This window comes from Haliotis rufescens, unplaced genomic scaffold, assembly GCF_023055435.1.
Source record: "Haliotis rufescens isolate VD_foot unplaced genomic scaffold, xgHalRufe1.0.p SCAF_2, whole genome shotgun sequence".
Lineage (NCBI taxonomy): Eukaryota > Metazoa > Mollusca > Gastropoda > Lepetellida > Haliotidae > Haliotis > Haliotis rufescens.
Window position 1 is genome coordinate 49,203,830 of NW_025963890.1, and position 17,253 is coordinate 49,221,082.

General features: G+C 39.3%; 1 protein-coding gene across 1 annotated transcript; it reads left to right on the forward strand.

Moving 5' to 3' along the window:
* The first annotated feature begins 1,137 nt into the window (after positions 1-1,137).
* On the forward strand, positions 1,138-16,233 carry LOC124146225 (sodium-coupled monocarboxylate transporter 1-like). The gene is made up of 16 exons (XM_046516412.2): positions 1,138-1,566; positions 1,672-1,740; positions 3,262-3,313; positions 3,454-3,521; positions 4,726-4,806; positions 5,157-5,227; positions 5,762-5,899; positions 6,138-6,273; positions 6,388-6,476; positions 6,688-6,800; positions 8,972-9,045; positions 9,384-9,470; positions 10,527-10,741; positions 12,653-12,753; positions 13,313-13,434; positions 14,261-16,233. The coding sequence occupies exons 1-16, from the start codon at positions 1,228-1,230 to the stop codon at positions 14,351-14,353; spliced, it is 1,848 nt and encodes a 615-aa protein (XP_046372368.2). The 5' UTR covers positions 1,138-1,227; the 3' UTR covers positions 14,354-16,233.
* Positions 16,234-17,253: the final 1,020 nt, after the last annotated feature.

Consider the following 17,253-nt stretch of genomic DNA (forward strand, 5'->3'; position numbering starts at 1 on the left):
CGGACAAAAAGAAAAACGGACACAAATTCATTTTCCAAAAATAAACTTTCAGCAGCGCGTATGTGATCCACTGGCACTGTCGTCTCATTCTCCCAATAAGTGCCTGCATAGTTGCCAAGGGAATATTGTTCAACTCTTCAGTAATATCATTGGCAAGTTCCCGTAGAGTTTCCGGAAGGACAGTGAGTCGTGAGTGGGCGATCTGCAGGTCGTTCCACGTGTATTCGATAGGGTTGAAGTCTGGTGCTGTGCGTTATCGTCCATGAGGATGAAGTCTGTTCCGATTGCACTAGCAGGTACACATCTAGAACATCATCCCTCTAGCGCACACCTGTCATCGTGCCTGCTCTAGGACATGGAGATCGGTTCTTCCATCTCAGTTCATCTGGGGCCCAGCCCTGGTCTGTACAAATGACGTGAGTTTTGGCCCTATCCAAACGTGCCTGCTTGTGATGTCGGATAAGTGGTATGCCAATGGATTCCCTCCGTCACTGGAGTCCACTATGACGAAGAAGATTACGCACGGACCAAGTAGAAACGTTAACGCCACTGAAGTTCCGCAGGTCTTTTTTGAATGTGGTGGCAGTCACGAAGTGATGACGTCTTGCTGCAATCAAACAGCTGTGTGGTGGAACGCTGTCGACCACCTGCATGTCGCTGGGTAGCTGATCCAAACTCCTTGTATCGATCCCATGCCCTGCTGATCACACTTTGGCTGACTTCAAAGACGTTTACAACGTGACGTTGCGATTATCCAGTTTCAAGCATGCCTATGCAGCTGCCTAATTCTTCGGTCGTCATACGACGTTGTTTGACGTTGAGGTTGAGGGGGCACAAGCGCATTCCGTTGTGCTCTCTGATAATGATGTTCAACGATTCTGTCGCGATGCATTCAAACACTGGTTTTCAAGCACCACTGCATGCCTCTGTCCCTTCATCATGAGACTGAGGTTCTACAGGTGCACCCAATAATTGATTACCGGGATATTTCACTCTGTATTTGTTGGATTATTTTTTGATATCATAAAAAATATCCTTAGCAAAGTTCGAGTAGTATAACACGACCTATCAGTCTAATGTGGTGAAGAATGGTCAAACTGACGCAGGGTTACATTCACTTCTCTGGTGTCACTAACGATCATAGCACAGTGAAACAAGCTCTGTCGTTTGTCAGTAGGACATAGTCTGCCACACTGATTATTTCCAATACTGTTCTAAACAGGAAGAATGTCAACAGCAACATTTGGAACATGGGATTACTTTGTTTTCGGGCTGATGCTGGCTGCTTCTGTCAGTATCGGGATATACTACGCCATAATGGCCAGTAAGCGACGTAGTACATCTGAATATTTCATCGCTGGTCAGTCCATGTCGTTTCTTCCTGTGGCTTTGTCTCTGCTAGCGACATATGAATCGTCGGTGATGATGTTGGGGACACCAGCAGAGTCCTATTCCCATGGCATTCAGTGGATACTCAGTGAATTAGGAAACGAAACCGGGATGTTGATCAACATTTTCTTAATTTTAGTTTTTTTAAAGAGACTGAATTTGTCGACTCCCTTTGAGGTAAAACATCTTACAACCTATCAATAATTTTCACGTACACGTTTTATGTATTTTGCATATACCGACAACTGACATGTTTGCCTGAGTTCGTTGTTCCTATTTCAGTATTTTGAAAGGCGCTTCAAGTCCCGCCCGCTTAGAGTTCTTGCCAATCTTATTTCCTGTCTGAGTTTTGTAAGTACCATTCAATACTAATGATGACAAAACTGACGTTGAATAGTTATTGATTTCCTTTCAATCAATCTTGTTTAGTTTTAAGAATGCTGCAAAAAATAAATATAACGAGGCAGTGTTATGTGAAACGGGCTAACAAAAGAGTTAAAGGAAGCTGCATGTCTTTCATATTATATACTCTACAAAAAAGGTAGGGGGTCATGAAGTATTAATGTTAATACCAACAGAATACCAAACAGACGTCATTGTTGACGACAAAGATCCCATGGAAGAACTTTGATGTCTGTAAACAGCATTTAGTTTGAACATGTCTCACGTAGTAGCGCAAAAAAGGTGCGTAGGTGTCAGTCCTGATTTGGACACTTTCAAGGAAGGTCGATTAATCTCTGTGGACCATTATGTCTGTTAAATCGAATGGATTCTGCTTATCATACAGTTGTGATTTACTTGATGTCCTTCATTGCTTGTTTATGAACTAGCGATGCGGCGTCTGCAACGCACGGAGCGTCCATGGGCTATGGGCCTGCCGGAAAATGGCAGAAGTCAGCGTGCAGTGCCCACACGTTCAATGTTTCACGTTTAGCAAACCATGAAACACGTAGCACCAAACCAAAAATGTTGACCCCGTTCAGGGCGTCCCAGGTGCGCGAAAAGAGTACAGGATCGCTTGATCCTAAACCAGGCTCTACGAAATCGAGCCCAAACGTCGTATAGCGACGTCGAAATGAATGTCAAGCCAATGTCAACCTGAGACATCAAGACAATGTTGGCGGTGGATCGGTTATGGTGTTGGGTAGCATCAGTATGAGTGTCAGAACCGCACTCCATATTGTGCAAGGAAGGGTCTATGTACATTACTATCGGGACAACATACAGACTGCCTTTTGCAAGGCACATGGGTCGACGATTTGTCTTTCATATTACTGGAAAATTTCCAGTTATTTCTGAGAACCCCCTACTTTATTTTGAAAGAGTATATTAATGATTAGAGTGTAGTCATTTTAGGCCTCCACCAATCAAATAATTAAATACAGTAACCCTGATTCAAACCCAGAGTACTTTAAATAGGGGTCGGGTTGTTTTGTTCTTGAGACCAATACACAGTGCCTATTTTGAGATCACATTTGCCCAGAGTTTCATACATAGGCTATCTAGAGACATATGGCCTGACGACGGATATTTGTCTTCAAGAACACAGATAAAATAGGTGTGACAGCGCAGCAACTAAAATGTGAAAAAGACATCCTAAGAATCCAAGTTTTTGTTTGGTCTTTGCTATCATTACTCAGCGCCTTTTTAGAGATCACATTTACCCCGAGTTTCAAACATAGGCTATCTGGAGCTCTACGTGTGATTATAGCCAGAGACACATGACCTGACGACGGATATGTGTCGTCAAGAACACAGATACAATATGTGAGACAGCGCTACAGCTAAAATGTGAAAAAACATCTTAGCAATCGTAGTATTCGTTTGGTTATTGCTATCATTACATGTTCAAAGTTTTGGTACTTGTTTCAGCTGCAGTACATGAGTATTGTACTTTATGGCCAGGCAATCGCCCTACAAGCAAGTATGTGAGCGTTGTGTATTACTATAAATACTGTCCATAAAGTATTATTGCACAAATATTTCGTTTTGGCATTAAATTAGATTTAATTATCATTATTTCTTAATGATGCGTTTCCTTAATCAGTGTTTGTTTATTACCAGTGACTGGGTTTTCTATGTATGGATCTATTGTGGCAACAGCCACAGTGGCTGTCATCTATACAACCATAGTAAGTATAAACGTGTCAGATGAGAAGCATGTGTCGTTCTTATTTATAATTTTGCTATGTCAGCAACTGTAAATCAAATTTGTAACGAAATATGTTCAATATTTATGTACACACACACATATGTGAATAATGACAAAAAAGGGAACTAATGATTTGAAAGTAGCTATCGTATGGCGCGCCAATATCCCAAATGTATGCAAAGCAAAACGTGTAATTTCTCGACGAATGTGGGACCGTCAAACAAAGTTGCAATGAGGCCTAGGCGTGTCTGGCTTAAAAACCCGACACCAAGACAGGATCATCTCATTACATTAATTCCACTTCTCAATATATTCAAATATGGTCCTGTTATCAATAGAAAATTCTGTACAATAAAAGACGATAAACAACTGGCTCTATGCAGCCCACCTGAAAGCAGGGTGTGACCCTAACAGCCTTCCATAGATTGCAAAGATTGAGATGTGCTAGGCAACACCAGGGGGTGGTTTGTGCGCTAAGGGCATTAAACCATGTTTACAGAAGTATCAAGATTTTAATTCACAGATGGCAGAAAATTAAAGTTGGCAACGTACCGGCGGGGGGCATACCAGAGCAACAATTCTTCACCATAATCAACCTGAGGATGGTAGTGTCGTGTTGTGGGGCGGCATCACACATGAAAGGGGGACTGATTTTGTTATTGTGAATGGACATCTAAATGGACATCATAAATATGTTGACTACATTTTGTGTCCTGTTGTTGCCCTGTTTGTTAGAATTATCAGCAGCAATTTTGATCCGCAACATACCAAATCGTGCCCTTGTCTATACCGATTATTGCCCAGCTTTGGTTAGATTTTCAGGCGGAACGACGGGCAATACCAAGGGCAATCATACGGACGTTACTCAACAGTATTCCATCAAGAAATGCCTTGCCCAACGTGATGGACACACCAGATTTTGATCTACAAGCCCGAAATTAACATTTGTCGGCATCTTCACACATTTCATAAGTTCCCTTACTTTTTGTCGGTAGTATATTTTTCATGATAGATTATCATTATTATAGGGGAGTAAAGAGGATATTTCTTATGAAGATTTGGTAAAAGTGTTATATGCTGAACAAAAAGTTAGTTGAGTACTGATTTTTTCACAAGAATAATATCCCAAAAAATATATTCACGATCCCTTCCTATGATAACAGACACTAACTTCTTCAATTCAGGGCGGTTTAAAGGCTGTTATCTGGACGGATGTGTTACAGCTCATCATCATGAACATCGGACTGCTTGCAGTATCAATAAAAGTGTGTTGCTTAAAGCACTAACATTTAGGATCAAGTGTTATTTTACAAGCAAGAATGCCACGTTAACACTTTGATGTCATGGTGTCCCGTACACACCTACCTGCCAACTGCCAATCAGATAGCTCAGTGGTGGTCTACAGCTGGTTGGGGTGTGTTGGGCATCATGGGTTTCTCCACACATACTGAAGATACAAAATATAAAATACTACCCAAACCGAGCCCCCATATAATGTAAAACGTAAAACATGTGACCTTCCTCCCTGAAACAACCATTCATGAGCCTTAACTTAATCTTGTCAGCAAACTTATCATTGTGCATGACTAGTGAATATGTTTTCTTATGGGTGCAGGGAACTATTGATGGTGGAGGGATATGGAAGGTCTGGAATCGAGCTGCGGAATCAGGCAGGCTGGACTTCAGGTGAGGACATCAAGGTGAACTACATGAACTATTAGTGACTTTGTTCCAAGGCTGACGGGTGGGTAGAACGAACGAACGAACAGATGATCACAGAAGATGTACGTGACCGTGAAGTGATTTGGTTTTCGCCATTGGTTTAATGGAGTTAAAATTTAGTCAAATCGGCAGTATTTTAGCCATATCATTGAGACCATAGTACTGGTTTGCTGAGCCCCCTCGGTTGTAAAGGGGATCAATTACGTTGATGTCAGTCTGCAACCTTCCACGGTGGCCTGTAAATTATTGAGTTAGAGCCAGGCACTATTGTATTTGACGGCATGAATAACGCCATCACTGTACGATGGCACACATATTCTGGGCCACCCATTGCACCTATCATAACCATCCAAGTCAGCTTTTATGACAAGCCTGTGGCATTTATTTACTCTTCTGACCAAGAATCCTCACTTGGGTACAGATGCAACCGTTACATCTGGTAATTTATTATTAACTACATATTTTAGTTAAAGAGATTTAATTAATTATTTCCTTCAGTCTGGATCCTGACCCAACAGTGCGACACACAGTATGGAACCTGTACTTTGGTCGAATCCTCACAGGCTTTGGGTTTTTGTTTAGTCCTGCTGTATTGCAAAGGATTTCCGCGACAAAATCTGTCAAAGAATGCAGGAGGTAAGTAAACAGAGCATAAACATGTCAAAAGGGACATTGTATATTCCCCCCCCCCCCCCCCCCCCCCACACACACACACCCCCACCCAACGAAGAAACTGTCCGTCCGTCACATTCCATTTTTCACCACCCCACATATCAAATGTTCATTTCATTAGGATGCAACAGTAGATGTGAGATCATGTTTATCTATCTTCTCTTGCATTAGCACACAATTCGTCACAAGTTTTCCATCGCAGAGCACTCCTGCTTACGATCCCTGGATTTACGACCTTGATTGGCATTGCCTTAGCTGAAGGAATAGTGGCATATGGCTACTTCTACCACAAACGATGCGATCCTGTGGCGTCCAAACAAGTTGAAAATCCAAATCAGGTACATAGGCGAATACGAGGGACATAATTGTTAAGCTGGTCAATCTGTTAAGGTTGAACAAACGGTTTTTTTTATGATAAAATAAGAAATATGTCCACATTAATTATTTCACAGATTATTCCCTTTCTGATCCTGGAACTGTTCCGGAATCAGCCTGGTTTGCCAGGGCTGTTTTTGGCTGCCTTGGCCAGTGCATCACTCAGGTAGGACATTGATAATCACTTAATGTAGTGATTCTAAATCATAACCATCACAGTACCATCTTCATGTTAACATTTGTTGTAATTCTCTTCTCAGTTTTAGTACACAAGCCAAGAGAAAGGTATGGAGATGTTTCTGTAGACAATGGTACAGGTAAAGGAAGTCTATGCAATGTTGTCAATGTACTATTGTTACATGCTCCTTGTGTTCCAGCACTATCTCCTCTTGTCTCTCAGCCGTGGCCAGTATTATTTGGTATGATCTTGTCAAACCGTGGAGGCCGAACACGTCAGAGAACAAAGGTGTCATTGTTGCAAAGACGACAGGTAGATTCTTTGAAATAGGCTCAGGCTTAATTGTGTGTGCAGTTGTTCAACTTGAATGCAGTGAAAAAAGCCACAAAACCATTTCCATAATCATAACGCAATTTAGAAGGGAAATAAAGATAATGATGTGACATATTAAGTATGATATTAGATATGCGAACGTTGTAACATCTGTTTGATAAAAACTATTCTGCCAACCTCTACATTATCTTTACACTAATATCCAAAAAAAGTATACTAAAAGTTTTGAAAGACTATGAAGGGAAATGAAAAGCATGTAGAAAGTCAATACGTGTATATTTAATTAGAGTTGTGATAAAACAATGTGTGAAACTGCTCATCTCATCAAAAAAAAATCTTCATGACTGAGACACAAAGACACATTTCACAATATCACTGTCACAACACTTGTTGAACATGGCTTTAAAATCTCTCAAAACCAACTTCATACAGAATATGTCCACCTTGATATGCATTGATGCACACCTGAACGTAACGACGCGCGGTGACGTAAAACGTCTCTCAAGAAGATATTGTTCCAGTTCTTGGCGGGTTGATTGGTGCTGCTAGTTGCCTCCTGATCTGTTGGTCAAGGTGTGTCCATAAATGTTCGATGGGGGTTCCTATCAGAACAAACTGGCATGGGTAAACTGTGAATGTTCACGTTGTTCAGAAAGTTTTGCTTGAGCCTTGCCGTGCTCGGTCTCACATTGTCTTGCTGGAAGACAATGCCACGTGGCTGTTGCTGAATGAATGGTTGCACCACGGGTCTCAAAACTTTATCGCCATATATCTTGGCAATCATTTCCCTAAATGATAACCAACATCGTTTTGACATCACTGCAGATACCTCCGCAGACCCTGACGATACCGCCTCCAAAAGGTTGAACGTGCTGAACACAATTGGCGCTAAACGTTCACCTTATCTGTATACTCGCTGCCGACCATCATTTCTGTACAAGCAATATCGCTCATCTGAGAACATTCCCAGTCTCGCACTTGCCAACGTCGAAGTCAACTCGCAAATGTTAACGTGTTTTGTCGGTGTTGACATGTTAACATCACTCCGCGGCAGGGTCAGCGTGCTCTGATACCACTTCTCTTAATCTCAGATACACTGTCTGTCGACTGACCATGTGTCCAAGTACCATCCCTGCTGTTGCCCTCGCTGTTATGAATCGCTTTTGGAAATGAATGGTCCGGATGTGGTGGTCCTTCATGGTCGTGGTCACCCGTGTTCTTCCTCTTGTCTGATGTCTGTCCTGTCTGTTGTCAACATCTACCTTCCTATGTATAGCGGTTAAATGTAGCATATTTTCTCTAGTGCTTTGGGTGTTCATTATATGCTGTGTCAGCAGTTTTACACAGTACTTTGCATGTGCATTTCGTTAATCGTAGCCCAAAGTAAATGTGCCCAAATTCACGATTTTCACAAAACAAACCACTTTGCTGTATTTGGTTGTGACACATTTATATCTTAAGTGAATTAATTTTTGAAGTTGATAGTAGAAAACATTTTGGTTGGAATACTTTCTTTTTTACATTAATTTACCACGAGGAGTGTCATGCGAGTAATTAAGTTGTATTGCTGCTTTGACCTTTACCGCTGTTCTGAAAACAGAATTCCGATCCAATTTAATTATGTTTTCGTCATGACATCCATAATGTCATTTTGACTCATCACATCTATTGCTGTTTGTAATACTAAGATTTTGTATGCACATGAGCATGAGACATGTGTGATAGCTTCACATATGCACCTTAACTTAGTTTGACCTCATTTTCACATGTTCTCGTTTTGTAGCCTAGTAAAATTACAGTTTTCATATTTCTCTTGACGAAACCCTTTCCATAACCATTAGGGCTGATGCTTTTAGTCAGGGCATGCCAGTTGTGTCTGGAAACGTGTTCACAAACATGGAAACAAATGGAAAACAACCATGACAAGAATGAAAATTGGTTAATGTATTCATGTATCATTGTTTTGTGCTTATTTCATTTAGGACCTTTGTCTGATTATTTTTTGTCTCAATATGTACATATGAAGTCACAACAAAGAAGCTCCGTTAGTCATGTATATCAAAATTGAAGCACTACATAATTATATTCAGATAATATTCAGATAAGTATGAAATAACCCCTTGTTGCGACTATTCGCTCTTGTTTTTCAGTGGTGTTGGTTGGTGTTCTTGGTTGCCTTGCTGCGATCCTTGTGTCATTGGTTGGAGGTAGAACACTTAACCAGGTGTGTGGTATTGGAACTACTATATGTTACGTATTTTAGCATAAACAAACGTTTAGTTCCTGCCTTTTTCTTGAGATTCTGAATAATGAGAATACCAAATAAGGGAAAAACTTTAAAGGATGAATGTTTCAGGGACAATCATATGATAAACCGTCGATTGTTTCGATTGCAGTTAACTCAATGACATTAATAATTCACTCGTTTATCGTATATAATGGTATTGTCATTCATTGTTTATTTTATCAAGCTTGATTTTGACTAACATATATGCACAGCACTGGCTTTTGAGACACTACTTCGACCCAATGCAGGAACATCAACGTTTCTTCATGTTCCAGATGATATATACCTTCAAGTCTGCCACTGACCCTCCACTAGTGGCAATGTTCTTTTTAGGAGCCTTTTTTCCTTTTGTCAATACAAAGGTATGTTAATGTCATACACATATAGAAAGTGATGTTTGCACATTTAACTCTACATTTCCATATAAAACAACACTTTCCTAAATCGTAACATTTTTTTGACAAAACACATTTGGTATTATCTGCGAAGTGACATGCTTCCATAGAAATACAGAAGCCGAAATAAAAAATAAGCCGTAAGGACATATTTTGTGGCAATAGTTGTTTGACCTTCTGGTAATTTCCCATGCTTCTTCACATCACATGATATCACCCAGTTCTGGAGGGAACATACAGTATTCGTATACCAAGTGTTAAATATATATCAAAGACATTTATCACAATGAGGTCAATGTCAGTGTTTTGATCAAACACATTCATTCTAAATTTGAGATACAATGTATTTACTGAATGAAGCTAGATGTAGATAATGTTTTGCTCTCCATAACCAAAGTTAACCATAACGCATTAATCTGTCATGCGTTATAAAGTTCTAAAATTTGGATATCGCCAATGAAATATAAAACGTCAACGCCAGAGAACAACCAGTCTCGATCACCCTACGAAACAGATTCCACCGGACGCAGAAGGGAAAACAACGGTCAAAACCATATGAATGCTCTGTTTAAAGTGAATGCTAAGACAGCCATATTGAATTTGTAATGTTTATGAATTGCACGCGTTGGGTGCATCATGATAAAATAGGATGTAATGTAATATAAAGAATGATGTTATGGAACAATTATTATGTCTTTAACATATTTGATTTTTGATCATTACGATATATCTATGCAGTCGTCATTGTTTATGTTTCCATTCTAAAAATATGACTCTGGTATGGTGGTCTTATATATTGGTTGCAGACATCAATAACCAGATTTTGGTATTGTGTAGTCGTGTTATAATATGATCTTTTAAATGCTCTTTTACTAGTATTGAAAGTAACTCTGTGACATGTTGCTTGTCGGAGTTTCTCAACAACAGGATTTTATATAACATTAACGAATAAGATGTTAAAGTCACAATGTGCCTGAAATTAGACCGATGTAACTGGACCTCCCTCACTGGAATTCTTAACAGGGAGCCATCACTGGGCTTGTGACTGGTGTTGGGTTTATGCTGTGGCTGTGTGTTGGCTCCATGTTCTCTGACAGTGGGGCACCGTCATCCTACCTCCCCCCGGCACCAGTTGACCAATGTCCAGGCTTCAACATGTCCACAACATCTTTCAACAACACAATAGAACTCACGACCTTTGTAACCCAGACAGACAGAAGTAGCAGGAACAACACAAGGTACCGTATTTGAACCTCTCCCCATGGAAATGGATAGCTGAGTCACGCATATTGCAATTTTGCAGCTAACAAGATTTATAGACTGGAATTGGATGTCTTGGTGAAGTACGGCTGATAAAAGATGAAATCCTTCCGGTCTCTTTTCTTTCCAATTCAGTAAGGTAAATCTGTGGAAGGGAATTTGCTTACGGCAGATAACATTGCTTCCTTTTTTGACAAATTGTCCTGAACCGTTGAAGGTAAAGATGTATATAAAAACCACGATTCGTGCGAAATGCCCCATGGATAGATGAATGTTCCAGTCAGCTCTCATCTGAAGACATAGCGTGATATTGTCATTCACTCAAAGCACAAACAGAAAAAAAGGATTGAAATAAACCGTTTCTGACCCAGGCAGCTGTTATCCGATGTCTTGCTGTCCTAAATGAAAATTGTAGTTGTTCCAATTGACAAGGCCTCAAATACCATTGCCATTATATGTGAGCATCACAACATTAATTGTTTGATCAAAATAACAAAGTGACATAACAATTAATGCCATATGTAAGGTCAAAATGTTTGTTGAGGGTGACATTTGCTGAAAGCCTGCATCAGTGATATGAACAAAGATTAATACATTGCGGGGGCTTAATCATAACCATAACTCTTAATGCAACCAAGGAAAGACTGTCTCAATATTCACAGAATGTATTTGAGGCACGCGGAATTAATAATAGGGGGACACTAAAAAACTGTTTGCAATGATGCCTTGATCCATGATGCATTTGTTTTCGAAACGGTTATTCTCCGTTGTATAATATTTACTTAACTATCTTCAGAAGTTCAGAACAATATTTCAAAAGGGCAAGCAAATGTAATCTGAAGTTTACTGAGAAAACAATGTGTGAAATTAATAATATTAATTAATAACAACAATGTGGAATAGAACATTTAGGTCTTGCTGATCTGATTCTTATGAATCGGATTTTCTGCTCTGATTCACATAAGGAAAATAAATGAATTTTAACTTAAGTTTCAAGTATATAGATGACCTGATATCCTTCAATAACGGTCACATAAAGTCAGCGCCACTCTTGAGGCCTTTTGCAGAGAATCGAAAACACACCTATACCCATGTGAATAGATAACTACTGGAAAATGTAGACAATGAATGAGGCAGATCCGTAGATGGACACACCGTTCGGGGCCACAGAGAACCATCAGTACCTCATTTACGTTTCTGTACATATGTTTCACTTTTAGTCCCTGTGATCAACCTAGATGGTACTCGGCGCAATATAAATAGGTACATTATCCAGATATTCGATATCAGGTCACAGCTAAACAGTTTAAAGAGATTAAGAGCTTTAGTGTAATCGTATTTCGCAAATTACAAAACTAGTATAGTTACGTACATGTACGTGTGTGTATCACCAAGGACTTTGAATACGAACCGTGCAACGTCGCAATCAGATATCAACTCTTTACATACCTTCCAATTCCTTTGAAAATTTCTCAGCTTACATTTTTCCACGGATTCATGCGTCGAGTAGTATACATCTTTTGTGTACAGAAATTAAGAAATGGTCGACCTCGTATAACATGCAAGTTTGACTCATTCAGCATTAAAATTGGACGTGAAGCGAATTTTAGCGCCTCAGTGGTTTCACTACCGTGTAATAACATATTTACAGCGCCTTTGATCTCGCCATTAGCCACTATCTTATTTACAGGTACAAAAATAAAAGCACGCGTTAGCATTCCAACAGAAAAGCAACCAAATGTATTTGTAGATATGTTAATTTGTGCTAATAATTAAGCACTTCGTAATTTGTTAGCAATATTGAATTTCTTTTTTTGACATATTGTACACACAGTTCAGACATGCTAACATCTGCATACATAATATGTGTCACATGTATATCACAACAGATCCGCCCTAGATACACTGTACAACCTCTCCTATACACTGTTCTATTCTCTGGGCCTGATACTCGTCCTTGTTGTTGGGATTTGCGCAAGCTGGATAACAGGTAGGCTATTACATTATTTGTGCAGTAGGGCTGGATGTTAGCAATACACGCGGATACAGCGTTCTGGAAAAGAGGGGTGCATTTGTGATTTGGCAATACCTGTACAGTAAGAATATACGTTTGTTACGAAATATAACTGCAACGGGGTTGGTCTAAATGTTGTTGTACGTCTGAAGGGTACGTAAGGAGGTGGTGTGTGGTGTGTGTGTATTTTTTGTGGTGTGTGGTGCGTGGTGTGGTGTGGTGTGGTGGTGCGTGGTGTGGTGTTGTGGTGTGAGGGTGATGGGTAATAATATCATAGACATTTACGGATATTGATGACGACTTGGTGGAGCTTCGCAACGCAAGTCTTCTCAATTCAATGTTTGTGTGTGTGTGTGTGTGTGTGTGTGTGTGTGTGTGTGTGTGTGTGTGTGTGTGTGTGTGTGTGTGTATTAGTGAACAACTGAATTAAATTCAAGATCTTTCACGTGTTCAAAACAACACCTGTCTTCTGTGGCAAGATTGGTGATTGAATTGTGCCTCAGAAGGAAAAGTTGTCCACTATCAACTTCTGCAGGTGGAAACAAGACCCCAGTTGATCCCGAATGTTTGATCCACCTGGACGATATACACTGCATACCGACCAGACTCCGACGGTATTTGGCAGGAAGGGACACGGACAGGCAGAGCTTCACGTTGGTAGGTTGTGTTTAAAGAATCATTCGGCGGGAAATTTGTTCGATACACAAAATATTGGTTCTGGCAGTATTTAGAAAATAACGAAAGATAAACATACAAACCCCAAAAACTCCTTGAGTGGTATCATTAAAAAAGCTTAATGGAACTGTAAAGGTGAATAGTTGAACAAATGCATGCATGCCTTTTCCTGCACAAAATGTGTAGTATACATGTGGTAGTTGAATGAATTGAATAATTAATGAAATCCCGTTGATGACAATTGGTGCAAAAGCCACATTTCATTTGGTATATGTACCTTAAGGGTTTCATATATACTTCAACTACTGGTAGCGATTAAAAGTGTCTAGCTTGGATTTTTACTCTTTTGTCATATACCAAAACTCAAGAAGTGTATAGGTGAATGAAATGCATGGTACACATCTACCGTAAAGGTTGGGCAATGAAGTGGTAAGGGTTTGAGTGGCATGTCTACAGAAATCGTTCTGGGAAAAGTGGATGCTCACCTTTTGAGAAACAATTGGAAACAAATACAGTCAATCTAAATCAACAGTACTATACAATATGAAAATATAACATGGTACATTCATTGATGCGGATTAACATTGACATGAACATTTAGATGCTTGTTTCGAAAATGTCCGTATTTATGATGAAAATATATATCTAAAGCTGGACTACATTTCAAGGTGAGAAATTCGTTTAGGAAAACAAAACTGAGTTCATTTTGCATTTGTCAGCCAAATTCTCTCTGAGGTACATGTATCCGTTCATGAAATAGAATTGGATTTGATTGTCCAAATTCATCCTTATTTTTTTATCTTTGCAGTCACCATCAGCAAATGCTGGGCGTCGGCAACTGCACCACGAGGGGGCACCACTATCTAAGACAGAAACAATAAAATTTCTTGATGGAAATTAAGAACATATATTTAATAGTTTTGCTATCCTCGATGCTTTTAACATAATGTTTTGTTCTGGTTAGATCCTTTTCTTTGACTATGATGCATGCTATCATGACTATTATTCAGAGATTATCATATGAGCATATGTGTCGTACTGATTTTACAAAACAAGTGTCTGAAGTCTTGTACTTACCGAGCGAGAGCGAGGGTAATACAAGCTTTTTTACACGAGTTTCGTAAAAGCAGTATGGCACACATGCGAGTGTAGTTATTTCTTTATTATCCATATACTATTCTTTTTAAGCACCCCTTTAGAAAGAAAAGCACAGATCACGAACGCCGTCTAAGAAAATCAACTTTAGCTATGACGTTACTAGTGTGACGTAAACAATACTCGTGCACATAAAGTGGTATTTGCACTGAAAAACTTTTGGGTGTTGATGAAAGATATGCACTAAGAAACACAGTTTCACACCATCTCTGTGGACTTGTTGACAGAGCATCTGTCCGGAGAGAGGAAGGTCGGTGGTTCGATGCCCGGACGTGATGTACCCAAAATAGTTAAAATATGGTACTTATTGCTATCCTGCTTGGCGCTGGATATTAAGGCGTTTGAACAATGACTGGTCGGCTCGAAGTATACTGCGTCTTAGTGGGGTATCCATGTTAAACTGCGGCATTGTATTTCTGAGGGCTAGAACTATCAAACCGGCAACTGTATGGACTAGCACACACACACACACACACGCACGCACGCACGCACGCACGCACGCACGCACGCACGCACACACACACACACAATGGTTTCTGAGTGAAAATACATCCACATCACCATTACTTAAGCATTTGAATATGTATTGGAAAATCTAAATTTGTTTGTAAATAGGAACTTTGATTTTTAAATAGTAATCGTTCTGTGTGCAGTTCTTACGTTTGACTCTATGCCGAAAACATACAGTGTGTAATATATGTGTATGTGTGTGTACATGTATGTGTGTAATACTTATACTGCTGCTGTGCCTATGTTATGAAGAGCCGTCGAGCGTCGAAAGATGTGTGCTAAAGGAGGTTTGACATCCGGACTCTTTTTTATATTTAATGCTGATACACATGAAGACATCACTTGTTTATACACACACACACACACACACACACACACACACACACACACACACACACACACACACACACACACACACACACACACACACACACACACACACACACACACATTGATTGTTCTCGTTTTTGTAAGGGGCAGGATTTGTCAACTTCCTTTGTAGAAGGATTGGATATGATTGAAAGTATTTTCTTCTGTATGATATAAAAAGTCATTTAGCTTCGGGAAGTCATGGGTCATATATCGTACAATATCCATCAATGCAACTTATATTGTTTTCATTATTTACCATCGAAGCCATGCATGTTTGTTCATATTGCAGTATTTAAGTAATAATAAAAAACTATTTTCTGCAGAAACAGATTCCATTGGGCGTAAAAGGTAAAATAGTGATAAAACTAATAAGAACAGATTTGCGTTATTCATAATATACTACGTTTTACATACTACATTCTCGAATTTGCCATTGAAAAGTGGTTCAACATGTCTGTATAATGAGTAATGTGTAACTTCACTTAAAATCTATTCATGTACATCTGACAAATGTTAATCTGCTATCTGCACATTAGTATGGGTATTGATGCCTAAATTACTGAATAAACTGTCTGTGGGGAAGATTTTGTTTTTATAATATTTTTAGAAAACGAGCACATTAACATAATTAACAGTGTCATGCAATCATCAACTGGTGTAACAGTAATGGCGTTAACATTGCGGGTACTTTACAAATTAACGTTAGACCAACTTATATAAGATCTGTATATCAGTATCTTTGGTCTTATAATGTATTAATCAAACTGTATTATATGCGTGTCTGGAAAATAAAAGATGAATGAATTGTCATTAAAGAATATTTACCATCCCGTCAACAGGGATAGTGATGAGAATGATAAATAAGGGGCACTTAAAAATATATGTATGTATTTTATGCATATACAACCCGTGTCAATGACCTTGACCTGTGCCATATTGACCCATGCAAATCCGGGTTAGAATTGGTCTTCGGCAACCCAGGGTTGTCGTAAGAGGCGACTAACGGGATCGAGTGGTCAGCCTCGCTGAATTGTTTGATGCATGACATTGAATCTCAATTGTTATTTCAAATTGCATGTTGTGTGTTTGAAAATATAGTTCAATTCTGTCAAAACACCACAATCCTACATAACAAACCTAAGGAAAAACTTCATTCCTTGATCCATGGGGCTTTTGTTACATAACGTGGTGATTTCGTTACATGTCTGTCAGAGCAATTTGTCAAAACTGAAAGCAAATGCCATCTGAAGGTTACTGAGTAAAGATTTATCATGCTGCATTTCTTTATTGATAACATCTATTTCAAATTTGGGGGTAAGACATTTAGGCAATAAGGAGACATTCCAATTGGCACCAACAGCGCCCCGCTTCTTGCGGATATGTTTCTTAACGCACATGAATCGGAATTCTTGCTGGGTTTGGCAAAGTCAAAACAAGGTAATTTGGCCAAGAAGTTTAACTTAAGCTTCAGGTATATCGATGATCTGATATCGCTAAAAAGCCATCCAATTCTAATCCATCGATTTTCCCGCCTGAACTAGAAATAAAGGGGACCAGTGAGGGGATCTGTTTCATACATGTATTTATATCTATGTATACACATTCAGAGTGACAAAACATTTGACGCACCAGTGACAAAAATATGTTTGATGCAATTCCCTATTTTGACTACAATACGTTCCCGTGTTTTTGTCACGTGTGTTTGCGTGACTATGGTTGTGTAGAATGATATTTCCTCACGAAATATTGCCACAAAAAAACACT

What these genes read in the sequence shown, in the direction of transcription:
- LOC124146225 (XM_046516412.2), top strand. Translation starts at nt 1,228, where the DNA reads ATGTCAACAGCAACATTTGGAACATGGGATTACTTTGTTTTCGGGCTG. An exon ending in ATTTGTCGACTCCCTTTGAG is followed by an intron (nt 1,567 to 1,671) that starts GTAAAACATCTT and finishes TTCCTATTTCAG; the next exon opens with TATTTTGAAAGGCGCTTCAA. An exon ending in AAGTTGAAAATCCAAATCAG is followed by an intron (nt 6,274 to 6,387) that starts GTACATAGGCGA and finishes ATTATTTCACAG; the next exon opens with ATTATTCCCTTTCTGATCCT.